The 13,275-nt window shown below is 54.1% G+C and overlaps 1 protein-coding gene across 10 annotated transcripts in view; it reads left to right on the forward strand.

The window, feature by feature from the left end:
- Window positions 1-13,097, forward strand: part of NCOA1 (nuclear receptor coactivator 1) — a 180,593-nt gene extending 167,496 nt beyond the window's left edge. For 6 of the 10 annotated variants that reach the window (XM_080388393.1, XM_080388396.1, XM_080388391.1 and 3 more), the window contains 8 exons: window positions 2,030-2,198; window positions 5,159-5,473; window positions 5,638-5,739; window positions 6,820-7,219; window positions 8,055-8,229; window positions 9,316-9,499; window positions 10,346-10,435; window positions 11,575-13,097. In XM_080388393.1, coding sequence (XP_080244519.1) covers window positions 2,030-2,198; window positions 5,159-5,473; window positions 5,638-5,739; window positions 6,820-7,219; window positions 8,055-8,229; window positions 9,316-9,499; window positions 10,346-10,435; window positions 11,575-11,742 — 1,603 coding nt within the window. In that variant the 3' untranslated portion in view covers window positions 11,743-13,097. Of the gene's footprint in view, window positions 1-2,029; window positions 2,199-5,158; window positions 5,474-5,637; window positions 5,740-6,819; window positions 7,220-8,054; window positions 8,230-9,315; window positions 9,500-10,345; window positions 10,436-11,427; window positions 11,485-11,574 lie in introns of all 10 variants that reach the window. The other 4 variants (XM_080388397.1, XM_080388399.1, XM_080388392.1 and 1 more) reach the window with 3 other exon arrangements.
- The last annotated feature ends 178 nt before the right edge of the window (window positions 13,098-13,275 follow it).

Here is a 13,275-nt window from a genome sequence, read left to right on the forward strand (position 1 = left end):
GGGGAGGACACACTTGTCCTGGGAGATGCCCGTGGTCCCAGCAGCTGCCTGTCCACCTGACGGAGACTGCGGTCGGAGCAAGGAGTCTTTGGACTGCAGATATTACTAGACCAAGAGATAATTTTAGCAAAGACCAAACGAGCAGAGCTTTTGCTTTGGGCGTTGTAAAGGCTTCCCAGCTGAGAGGTTCACTGGAGGTGGGCTGAGGTCCTGGCCTTGTTTAAGGAGCTGGTGCTGCCCAGATCTCCCAGCACCGGGTGTCCTGGGAAACAGGAGCTTCCTTTTTAAATTCTCCTGTGCCCCAAATCCTCCTGTGCCTTTGCCTTTTAATAAAGTGGGACAACTACATCTCCTCTCTCATGTCCCCAAGCATAAGTGTTCTTGTTTCTTCTGCAGAAGAGGGACACCTTGGGCCAGGTCCAAGGCTCCTCAAAGCAAGTCCAAGTCGCTGTTCTCACACGCGTTCCTCTAATCCCCCAAGGTCAAACATGCCACCCAGGGCCCAATTCAGTTGCCTCAGCGCTGGCACCCAGTGCCATCTGAGATGCCTGAGGTTTCTAGGACATCTGTGCAGGGCCAGAGACCTGCAGCCTTTTGGAGCAGTGCTTGAAGGCCATGGCAGGGAGATGCTTTACAGGACCTCAAGCAGCCTTTGACACCGTCTCTGTGAGCAGCTGAATTTCTCCTCCACACCGCGTGCAGAATCGGAGTTTTCACCTTTAAAAAGGCCTGAAAGGTTGTGGTGGATAGAAAACCTTTGCAAGGCAAAACCAGTGTGGCAGGGACATGATGCATGGGGTCCAGGATCTCCTCTGCCCCACCATTGTCTGTCCAGAGACTCATCTGAACCCCACCATGGCATGGTGCTGGAGGAGAGGAGAGGGGAAGGCTTTGCAGGCTGGATTGGGCTGCAAAGCAGGACACACTGGAAGCTTATTCACTACATAAAGCTGGTTTTATCCCCACAATCTCTTCATAAACCAACTTTTGCCATCCATGCAGAGGTCCAGCATGGGCTGAAAGGATGGTGGCAACCTGAATTTCTCCTCTAGCTGCCGGTTAAGGTGGAGGAGAAGCCTGTCCTCCCTTTCTCCTGCAAGAACGATGTCTGTGCAGCAAACTTTGTCCTTTGACCTTGGCACTGAAAAACTGAGTTTGAGAAAAGCAGCAAGTAGCAGGGACCTCGGCTACAGAGTGAAACCAGCCCTGCCTTTCACCTCTGTCTCCCCACTTCCCTCTCTGCTCCTGCTCTGCAATTTAAGAAATCCCAGCGCCGAGTATTTCTTTTCCCTGGATTAGGCTGCGTGTGTTGGCTGCAGCGGTCTCGGTCAGATTGGCTTCAGTTCCTTACTGTACATCTGGTCCTCATCTGGAGCTAAAAGGATAAACATGTCTGCTGCTTGGGAACTGCTGGCATGTTCGAGCCCTCGCCTTTGTGCCTCTCTGGGAGCGTGATGTGCCATGGCTCTCTTCATCGTGTCAGACCCTGCAAATCCGATTGACTCCAATTAGTCACGTCATTGGAATGTCTCTCATTACATATTAATCTTATTCCCAAAGAATATTGAGCAAGCTTTGCAGAAATCTTATTTTTGCAGCTCAAAGATTCCCCTTTGCCTTCAGCTGCATCGCTTCCAGCTGCTCCAGCTCCATCCAAGCCTCCCCACTTTTGTGCCGGCAGAAGTTTTGCTCTGCCTCCCACTGTCCTGCCCAAGACGCCCGCAGGAGCAAAGCCTGCAAAAGCACCAAAGTTCCCTTCCCAAACCTCTCCGAACCGCTGTCCGGGCTGTGTTTCCTGGTGAGATTCATCCTTAAAAACAGGTTTTGGCGCAGGGTTTGAGCTTGAGTGGGCTCAGCCGCGGTCAGAGCTGGGGGACGAGGCTGCGTCCCATGGGATTGGCATGATGCAGCAGGGTGGGAGTGAGTCCCGGTGACTGCAGGGGCTGTGTCGCTCAAGCATCTTCCCTGCTCAGCCTCCTCCCTGCTTCATAATCCTTAATGCGCCTCCTCTTTTGACTTCTCTCTGCAGCCAGTGCATCACCTCCCAGCTGGATGAGCTCCTGTGTCCTCCCACCACGCCGGAGGGTCGGAACGACGAGAAAGCCCTGCTCGAGCAGCTCGTCTCCTTCCTCAGCGGCAAAGACGAGACGGAGCTGGCCGAGCTGGATCGAGCTCTGGGGATTGACAAACTGGTCCAGGTAAAGAGAGAACCACTCATGGGACCTGTCGGAGGTCATATAGGGGGCCAGATGCTGAGGCTTGACGTGAGCATGGAGGAGGATTTCCAACATCTGGTAATGGGAGGCCAGATGTGAGTGGGAACACACGAGTGCATCAGATTCAGAGATGATACTTAACACCACGCGGTTCTCTCCCCCCGCCAAAAAAACTGGAAAACAGCCCCGTGAAATACAATATCTCATTTCTCCACTTTTCAAATGCGATCCCCCATGAGAACCGGCAGCCTGGCAAAGAGGCGGCTGAGTGGTTTCAGCCCCGGGCAGCTCGTGTAACGGGGAGAGCTGGCAGGCTGTCCCGCTTCCCCACCTTACAAGGGGGATTAGGGCACAGAGGAGCCTTCCAGCTGGAATCCCACAGCCTGGGATTCCTGAGCCTGGGTTGTGCTGCCTAATAATATATCTAATGGCCTCGCTGGTATGAAACCGTGCAGCCCTTACTATCAAGATTGGCTTACAGTGCAGCTGCCCTTCTGTCTCGGGTTGAACCGCAGGGAGAGAAAAATAATTAAAAAAAGAGGCTTGCTTTTAGTGGTGCTGTCTTACTCGGATAGCGCTGGGGCCTTGGTTTCCGCAGCTGAGCTCCGGTGAAGACTCCCTGTTTGCAGATATCCGTGGGGGCAGATGCCTCTGAAGGGTTCAGGGTTTCATAAATAACAGGGCAAGGCAGGGGGAGAAAGCTGGCTGCAGGGGAGCTAGCAAGGGACGTGGAAAATGAGATGGATCGCTTGGGATTTGTTTTCAAGTGGTTTCTTTTTCCGTGCCTCAGAGCACTCACACATACGCGTTTTTCCAAAGCAAGGGACCAAATCAAAAGCCTGTTAATAAATGGGATGTCCTAAGGAAGAAGCTTCTCAGAGCAAATCCATCGGGCCGCTCTGGGCCTGATCCTGCATCGTTTAAGCCCAGAGGTGGCACATCTCCTTCTGCAGCCCCACCACTGCTAGGGGGGAGTTATCTTTTCATAAGCATTTTGGGGGACCTGTCAGTGAATTGATGCCCAAGTCAGGTATTTGCCGCGTCCCTTTTCTCAAGGCTGTGCCTCCCAAATCACCGCCTGCCTGGGTTTTTTTTGAAAGTTATGTGTAATTCAGCCTCTTTGATATATAGGATCAGAGATGCTTTTGCCAAAGATGCAGCTGCAACAGCTCAGTGTTTTCACAAGGGTTTTGCAGACTCAGCTGGCACAGCTCCCCAGCAACCCTTTCCTGCACCGGACAGGCTCCAGCAGCATCAGAGCGCTGGATGAGAGATGTCCTTCGGTGGCAGCCGATGCTGCCAAGCATCCCCACGTTGGTCCGGTACTTCCCTGGCCAAAGAGCACCTGGCTCGGGGAGATTATCTCATGTTTAGACCCCAAACCAGCTTTGCTCCCATCCAGGGAATGTTTCGTTATTGGCAATCTTGGGCTTTTTCCACGGCTTCGGCTGAACCTCAGAAATATTTCAAATAGTTCCATGAAATATTTGCTTGAAATACATCTTTAGAGAAACAACACGTCAACATAAAGGCATCTTTGGGAAGTAAACGTGTTGATAGTTCCCCTCCAGGATGTGTTCTTGGCAGGTAGGGGTTTGGATCCCCTGAATTCACCAAACCCACCATCTTCTCCGTGCTACCACAGACCAGTGGGATGGAGTGCTGGAGATACCTGCACCCAGTTTAATCAGGAGGCAGCTGGAAACTGAGTAGTTTGGGGAGAGAAAAAGAGCCTCGTTTCAGCAGGTCTGTGGTTTCTGGCCATTGCACACAGCTGGTTTATGTCCTGGTATCCAGTCCTTGAACCATATACGCTCCATCTTAATTTATCTGAGCGATTTATTTTTCACCACTACCATCTTAATTGATCCTAAGCAATATATTTTTCACCACCACCATTCCCATACCCTCTTCCCTGCCTTCAAGCCTCAGTCCTTTCATTGGCACCATCTAACCAAATCCCAAAGGCAGTGGGATTTGGGGGGCGGTTTTGTGTGTGGTTTCACTTAGCGCAGCTTTCTTTCAATCCGCGGGACTTGGATTAAGGATTCTGCCTCCAAGGTGTTACTTCTGGTGGGGTTCATAGCTCAAACACCTATTTCTCTGCCTGAGCCAAGCTAGAGCAGTGCAGAACATCTTCTTATATTTGCTGGTGTGGAAATCGTCCCCTGGCTGTAATATGGCTCATTTGTTCAGGAGTGGCTGTACAATGGACCAAAAGGTTCTGTCTCCCGTGGGTTCCTAGCAAGAGGTGTCTGAGCAGTACTGGAGTATAGCCATGCTTCCCTGTGAGCTCTCCCAGTCCTGGGGGTCCGTGGCTCCCACCCTTGCGTATGGCCTGTGTCATACTGTGACACAGGTGCTCTTGGGGCAGATGGAGACCCGAAAGAGTGTTCACTTGGCCTCCAGCCAAGCCTCCAAGGCTGCACAGAAATAGCAAAGGGGAGACAGCAGAAACTATTTCCCATGGTTGGGTCAGTCCTCTGAGCTTAGGGTCTGTCCAGTCAGGCACGCTGCTGTTCGGAGCCCAGATGAGCAGCTCGGTGCTAGCAGACCCTGTTGAGGCAGAGGGAGGCAGAGGAAGGCAGCATCGCCTACTGCTAACCTGCAAACCCCCCCCAGCCCAGGGAGAAGAGCCCTGATCCCTTCCGAAAAGCCTGGCCTTGGTCTTTCCTCCCAAGCAAGCCAGAAGAAATCATTCCCATCCTTTTAGGTCGGCTAAGCCCTGGGGAGCGGGTGTTTAATGGCCTCCAGGACGCAGCGCTTGTTGCTCGCACAGGCTGGAGCCTGGCCCAGGGGGTGACAGTTCCAGGCAGCAGCATCCTACCGAGCGAGCTGCCCCGTGCCCGCCATGTCCTCCGTCCTCTGCGAGCACCCCCGGGAGAGATCGGGTGCCGGTGGGGCTCCGGAGTGATATTTTCCTCCCCCTTTGCCTTCACCAGGGCGGCGGGTTGGAAGCCCTGACAGAGCGGTTCCAGCCCCAACAAGCCACCCCACCGCTCATGATGGAGCAGAAACCCGGCATGTACCCCCAGCCTTACTCCTCCGCCTCTCCCACCACCAACCTCCCCGGCGCCTTCCCCGGCATGGTCAGGCAGAAGCCGTCCTTCGGACCCATGCCGGTGCAGGTCCCGCCGCCCCGCAGCGCCTTCCCCACCAACATGGCCATGCAACCCCGGCAGACGCTCAACAGACCCCCGACGGCCCCCAACCAGCTGCGACTTCAGCTGCAGCAGCGGCTGCAGGGCCAGCAGCAGGTAATTCTTCCTCCTCTGCATTCCAGGGCCGCGGGCAGGGGGTTGGAGGGACCCTCAGTACCGCCTGCAGCCCAGACATCCCCGTTGGAAGGGATCGGATGGGTGGGAAGCTCCTGAACTGGAATTTTGAAGGTCTCCCTGTTGGTTTTTTTTCTCCCCTGCAGCTGATCCATCAAAACCGGCAGGCGATCCTCAACCAGTTTGCAGCCAATTCCCCCGTGGGCATCAACATGCGGGCGGGGATGCAGCAGCAGATCACGCCGCAGGTAAGGAGGATGCGGCACGGTCCTCCAGCTGGGAAGAGTTGAGGATTAATACCCATGCCCTCCCCGTTAGCACAGCCTGGCTCGCTCCTCTCTGTCATTTATGAGAAATTCACCCTCGTGCAGAGAGGGGGCTGCAAGACAAGCTGCTGTGGGTTTTTCTTTTTGCTTCACCCTTATTCCAGCTCCTCCACCTGCTTAAGGTATAAATACTTCATTATTACTTAGAGAAGGATGTGCTGACGCATTTAATTGAGAAGGATCTTTAAGAAATAAATGTCGTCCTTTAAATACAAGAATCTAGTGAAGCTTCTTAATGATCCTGCAAGTCCCCAGGCCCTAAAGTTCTTGTTTGGCTTCTAATAAAGTGGATGAAACATCTGCTGGGTATGAGGAGAAGGTAGAAAGGTCTGGTGACTTTATTCCACTTCTCGGAGAAGCCTTTGCCTATTTGGGAAGTAGCGTGACATCGCTATCGTGCCGTGGGGAGCGTTGGCGGTAGGGATGGGGACCAAACGGTGCCCACCAGAGCGCCGATTTCAGCCGCTAATGGCTTTGTCAGGCTTTTTGAAGTGATTAATTCCAGCGCATCTGGCTCGGCCATATCGGGAATGGGCCTGTGGTGATGGAAGAGCTCATGGGATGGGTTGGGTTTTTTTAATATCTTGCAACCGAAAGAGTCAAAGTCAGGAATCCTGGGCTCTGGCACGTGGGAGCATCCTGGTGAGGGCATGAGAAGTGGGTTCCGTGGGGGAGAGGGGTGGTTGGTGGCAGCCAGGTGACCAAGAGCCTGTTTTCCCAGCTTGGGGGATGTTCCAGCTCCTGGAAATCTGCCATTTGGCATGTGCAGAGGCAGATCTTTAGTATCTCCAACCTGCTCTGCCCTGCAGTGGTGCAAATGGGCCGATTTACAGCCTTCTGGGGGTTTTCCAGCTTGCCTTGCAAACGGAGAACAGGCACCCCGAGCCGGGGAAGGGGAGCACCCAGGGCTCTTGCACCAGGGAGGGGAGGGTCAGGTCTGAGCTGTTTGCCAGAACCAGAGGGTCATGGTAATAACTGGGACATCCCGCTCCTTCCCCGCAGCCTCCCCTCAATGCCCAGATGCTGGCCCAGCGCCAGCGCGAGCTCTACAGCCAGCAGCACCGGCAGCGGCAGCTCATGCAGCAGCGAGCCATCCTGATGAGGCAGCAAAGCTTTGGAAACAACCTCCCTCCCTCTGCCGGGCTCCCAGTGCAGATCGGAGCCGCTCGCTTGCCCCAAGCACCCCCACAGCAGTTCCCTTACCCCCCAAACTACGGTACGACCCCAGGAAACCCTCCCACCTCCACCAGCCCCTTCTCGCCGTTGGCATCCAACCCTGAGGCCGCGCTGGCTAACCGCAGCAGCATGGTGAACAGGGGGATGATGGGCGGCGTCGGAGGGCAGTTCGGCACTGGGATGACCCCGCAGATGCAACAGAACATCTTTCAGTATTCGGGATCAGGTACTTGGAGCAGTTGGTTGCACTGGAAAGCCATCTGGCGGTGGGGAGGGAGAGGTGGAGGGTAGAGCTGAGACCCCCGAGGATGCTGCAGCCCAGCCCTGCTCACCCATCACCCCGGGCTTCATCCCCAGCCACCTCACCCAGCCTGCATACTGGTCTGGTCTCTGGTCTCCACCTCCCAAAGAGAGCTTTTCTGGTTGAAACTCAAAAAACCCCCACATCTATCCTTTGGGAAAATAATTCCACAACTCTTCCCTTGAAAATCAAACTGCAAGGCAGTCCTCTAAATTGCGCTTCCTTAAATATATATATGTGCTCTGAAGGAGGCCAAAGCCTTGCTTAGATGGCTGAAATGAGCTGCAGGCACCTTACCCCTCTTGTGTAGGCCAAGCTGGTATGAGATGGGTGAGCCGGTGCAGAGTTGTGTGCAGACAAGCACCAACTTGAAGGTCTTCACATTCAAGCCTCAGTGCAGGGTCTCAGCAAGGTGGATGTCACCGATGAGTAGAGAAAACTGCTCGGTGGCTGCAATAGCCCCGCAGGAATATTCTTTGGCATCATCCCATCATTACTCTGGCTATTTTCCAGCCAGGTGTGACGCTAAAGAGGAACACCTGCTGATGGAAACCACTTGAGGGGGGGTTTCCCGGCTCCTTCATCCCTGAAATATTTGCATTTGAGCGATACAGCTGCTCAAAATGAAAACCAGAGACCTCGAGACCGAAGGTCACAGCTGATGTTTCTGGTTCGATGCCAGCAGCTGCAAGGGAGGAGGAGGGAACTGGGGCTGCTGTCAGGGGTCTGGGCACTGCTGACACTGTCTGTTCTTCTCCAGGCATGGGTCAGCAAAGCGAACCCGCCTTTGCTCCGTCGCTCAGTCCCAGCAGCCCCTTGATGTCACCCCAGCTCCCGCCTTCGCAAAGCCCCATGCTGCAGCCAGCTCCGCCGACACCGGGCTACCAGTCGCCTGACATGAAGACCTGGCAGCAGGGAGCCATGGGGAACAGCAAGTAAGATCATGGTGGGGATAACCTGGAGCACACGGGTGACAGTCACACAGAGAAGGTGGCAAGGTGACACCTACCGTGGTCCTCTGGCAGGGGCAATGGTGTCCAAGTGACACCTGGCTGAGGACACGTGCTGAGCTCAGGCCATAGTCTCCTACCGTGATGTTCTCCAGATGTCACCACCAACTCATGTCCTCATCTTTGCCTCAGCTCGGAGGTGGCCAGAACCCCCCGGTGTTTAAATGAATGGTCACGTGTGTTGAGGAAGACGTGAAGCAGGTCGTTGGCTTTTAATTAAACAAGTGGCTTAATTACACCTTATGGAAGTGGCCTTGGGAAACATGACAATAAATTGAGTCCAGATCAGCAGTCCCAGGTCACTGCACGACCCTCGTATGACATGTCCAGCTCTGACTTACGGAGGCAAATGGGAAGAGTTGGCAGACTCGTTGCCTTTTTTGCATGAGTCAGGTTTGAGCTTCAGATCTCCAGAAATGGGGAAAAATACCCCAAAAGCTCACCTGGGGGATGCCTTGCTTTGTGTCTTGGGTCTGTCAGGGTAGCTCAGCTAACTGTCCTGGTCAAGCAGCAGAGAGCAGGAGGTTACTGGGCTGGGTGAGATGAGATGGGAGCTCTGCTGGAAATGGGACGCTTCACCTTGCCTTGCAATGGAGAGCGAGCTGTCCTCCTGCCTGGAGCAGAAGTGGGGATGGCCAGACGCTGAGGAGGGCAGTGGAAGGAGCACGAAGGGGTGTCACATAGACCAGGACTTTGCATCTGACCGACCCTTAATCCAGCCCCAAGCACTGTCACGATATCTCTCTTGGCACTGGTGTCACCCCAAGGAGCCTCCTGCTGCAGCAGGAGTGGAGGGTGGATGTCCTCACAGCGGCCACCTCCCTTCCTCCCAGCCTCCATGCTGGTTAACCTTGCTGCAGGCAGCACCTCTCACACCTCCCTGTCCCTCCTGCTGTCCGCTGGCTCTCTGCCGTGGGTGGTCTTGGTCTTCACCAAGGGGCTCAGCCCACACCTCGGGGTGCCTGCCACCATCACTTACGCACGGGTAATGGGTTTTTTTCTCTCTCGCAGTGTATTCAGCCAAGCGGGGCAGAGCCAGCCGGCGCCTGCTCAGCAGGGCATGTACAACAACATGAGCATCACCGTCTCCATGGCGGGAGGAAACACCAACGTCCAGAACATGAACCCCATGGCCGGACAGATGCAGATGAACTCACTGCAGATGCCCGGGATGAACTCCATGTGCTCGGAGCAGGTCAGTCCCACATTGTCCCTGCTCCCGGGACGGTCAGCCAGCACCCAGGGGCTCTGCGGTCACGTCTCTGGCCCTGGCATACTGGTGTCCCAAGGGGGAAGTGGCAAAGGTGTGGCTGCCTCCGCTGGCTTTGCCACTGTGTCGGGGTGTCCAGTGGGGTCCTCGGGTGCACCAAGCATCTCCAGCACCTGCAGCCCCCGTGGTGGGCTGGCGGTGGGGCCGTTTGTAGCCATGCATCCCCAGGGAGCTGGGAAAACTTGGGATGGGGAATGGGAACAGCTGGATAACAGGACCTTTCCCCAGTCTCAGCCCTTTGATGAGATCCTCCCTAGACCAGACTGAGATGCCTCCAACTTTTTTAGCTGCTGGCGTTTTTCTCGGTGCCGTTAAGCTCCTGGCTTGTTGGTTTTGCATGGGACATTGCAGGCTGGCGCTTGCAGCCTCCCTGGAGAGAAGCGGTGGGGCTTGGCGAGGAGGGGGGCTGTCCCTCCCGTGAGCTAGGCACCGTGCATGGGCTGAGCTGGTGGCTTTTTCCCCTGCTCACCCAGCTCAGCAGCTAGGTGGCATTTCATGCTCCCTGGGTGGTGAGATGACCCCGGAGCAGGCAGCAGCCCCAGGCAAAGGTGCAGGAGACGGAGAGAAAGGTGTAACAGGTCCCAGCTGGTCACTGGCATCCCCCTCCCCGATGCCCCAAAACCCTGCAGCTCACAGTGCGGGGAGGATTCTGGCAGCGCAGTCCCCTGGCACTGCTCCATCCGTGAGCATCCTCACCCCAAGCGCTCCCCAAAACTCAGCCTGAGGGCATTGAGTGCCCCTCCAGCTGAGCCTGGATCTTGCTTTTGACAGGTAAATGACCCGGCGCTGAGACCCACGGGCCTTTACTGCAACCAGCTTTCCTCCACTGACCTTTTGAAAACAGAAGCAGATGGGGCGCAGGTCAGTAAGAAACTGCTAAGCGCATCTCAGGTACCCCAAGGAGTTTGACGGGCTCCCCCCGATAAAGGCTGAACGGCCCCAGGCGTACTGGCTCGGCAGGCTTGGTGTCCACTGGTGCCGGCCCCGGTTAGCAGGGTTGGGTTGAAGCCACCGTGGTCCCACCGGCGCTGGGTGACAGCCAGCCCTCGGGACGCCGGCACCGCTCACAAACCCTCTTCGCATCAAAACTCGTGCCACTGCCGTGAGCATTTTCAGACTCCTTGCTGGCATGGAAGAGCGGTGATGCCACGGCTGAGCTGGAGAAATAAAGAAGTGTTGGTGTTAAACGCCCGTCGCCCTGGCTCTGGGCTGACAGCGAGCGGGGAGGGTTTCTTTCCTAGGCTCGGCCGTCACCAGAGCGGCCAATGACCCCTGCGCCACCGGGGTGCAGCCAGGGCACCACATTAAAGCACGGCGGAGCGAGGAAATTTGGATGGGGGAGGCTTCCTCCCTGCAGGCAGCGCTGCCGGACGCTGCCTGTCCCTCTGAGCAGCACTGAGCACCACCAAAGCGTGCCCAGCCACTCCCCGGCACAGATGCCTCCAGCTCCCAGGGACTATCTGGTTCATCCCCATCTCTTCCAAAATCCGCCGGCATCGCGGTGTCGCCTCCCCCTTCCCCATAGCGCAGCCTTGGTTTCACAGAGCCCGTAGGGACGCACCGGCAGCACAGCCAAGACACACCTAAGCTCTTAATTTTGATCAAACAGCCACGCTGGACCTCGCCCACCACCAATGCCACCCCGTGCTGCGGCATGACCACCGACGCGGCCACCACGCCGCGGCTCCCCTTCTCCCAGGGGATGCCAGGCTGGGCTTTTATTTTTTGGGGGTGTGGTTGGTGTTTTTGGTTTTTTTCCCCCTCAAAAATCCATTTTTTCTCCCTTTTTTTCGGACGAGCAACGTTACGAACCTCGCAGAGCCGAATGAGTTGCAGCGGTTTTCTTTTTATAGGACAAGAAGACAGAAGAGTTCTTCTCTGGGGTGGCTCCAGACTAGAGGAAGTCTCTAGTGAGTTTCCACTTCACGTAGTACCCAGCTCCGCCGCCGCCGGCCCCTGCCCCGGCCCCGCTAAATCCCCTCTTCTCTTTTGTGTCCCAGCAGGTACAACAGGTTCAGGTCTTTGCCGACGTACAGTGTACAGTGAATCTGGTAGGAGATCCCTACCTCAACCCGCCGGCTCCCTTGGGCACCCCGAAAAACGCCGCCGGGCCACCACCACCGCCGGGCCAGCAGAAGAGCCTTCTTCAGCAGCTACTGACTGAATAATCGCTTTTCGAGGAATGTGAAATTTAAATAAGAAGACGTACAGAGATATATAAATATATATATTATATATTTTTCTGAGATTTTTGATATCTCAACCCGCAGCCATTCTTCAGCTCGTAGTGTTTGGAGCAAAAGGGGGGGGGGTGTTTTACTGGGGGGGAGGGGGGGGTGTTCCTTTTTTCCCTTTTTCCCCCCCTTCTTGTTTCCTTTCTCCTTTTTTCCCCTTTTTTCTTTTTTTCTCCTTCCCCCCTTTTTTCTCTTTTTTTTCCCTCCTTCCCCCCCCCTTTTTTTTCTTTTTTTTTTTTTTTTTTAAAAAGGCATTGGATGTCAGCAAAGCGACGAGGCGGGACAGTCGGTTTCTCGAGCCAAAATTACAGATGATTCTTATTTTTGTAATCATTTTGCTGGCTTCTTAATCTGGAGGAAGGTTTCTCGGGGAGGCAGGGAGGGGGAGAAGGCAGCTGGAGGACTGCGGCGGCGGCAGGAGGAGGAGGAGAAAGAGCAATCTCAGTTTCAGCTGGATCTGTCACTGATCACGTCTCGGCGCGGGGCACAGAAGGGGATCGGCGCTGGACTTCTGCGGGAAAAGCCGGTTTTTTATTCACGCTTAAAAAAAAAAAAAACAACCAACCCTTCTCTCCCCTCCGCCCCAGCCCGCTTGTGCGTACAATCAGCTTTTTCTAGCAATTGTGAGTTTGTCGGTTTTAAAGAAAAAAAAGAGAAAAAAAGAAAAAAAAAAAAGAGAGTATTTTGACCCACCATTTTTTCCATGTTTTATGCTGGTTTCAGGCCTCCGAGCAGAATGGGGAGGGGGGCTACAATGTGTATATTACAACAGGAGGAGGAAAAAAAAAAAAAAGACAAAAAAAGACAAAACAAGAACAGTTTGGGGAAAAAACTGCAATAATTTTTAGGGGGAAGGATGGGGGGAGGGGTCTGTCAATTATTGTAGATAAAATTTTCTGATTAAATATTAAATAAAATTAAGCAGTCAGTTCTTTCTGCTTTGATTGTGTTTAACAGCTGAGGTAGCTTAAACTATTTAAAATAATAATAATAAAATAATAATAATAATTGAATTCTCTGTTGGGAGATAGCTTATTTTTTTTCCCCTCAAGCCTGTCACTGTAAATAGCTCTGAGCTCTGTATAAATTTGTTTTCTTCTCTTTTAGTTGGGGGTCGCTTTTAATATTCACTGCTGACTTTTACTGGGGGGTGGCTACAGGGGAATTTTTTCCCTCTAAAAATTGCGCTGGTGTGTGGAAAAATGTGTAGCTTTGTTGATTGACATTTGCAAGAGTTAAAGATGACAAAAAAAAAAAAAAAAGACAAACTAAAAAAAAAAAAAAAAGAACCAGAGTTGCCAGCTAACGTTTCGTTGTTTCTGTGCCGACGGGGATGCCAGAGCGGTGCTGGGGCTGTTTGCCGGGGCAGGAGGCGTAGGCAGCCAGGGGTCACCCCATCCTCGCACCCGGAACCCTGCTGTCACCATGGTTCATCATGCTGGGGAGCTGGAAATGAGCCGGTGTGCC

The sequence above is a fragment of the Falco punctatus genome (assembly GCF_963210335.1).
Source record: "Falco punctatus genome assembly, chromosome: 5".
Taxonomy (NCBI): domain Eukaryota; kingdom Metazoa; phylum Chordata; class Aves; order Falconiformes; family Falconidae; genus Falco; species Falco punctatus.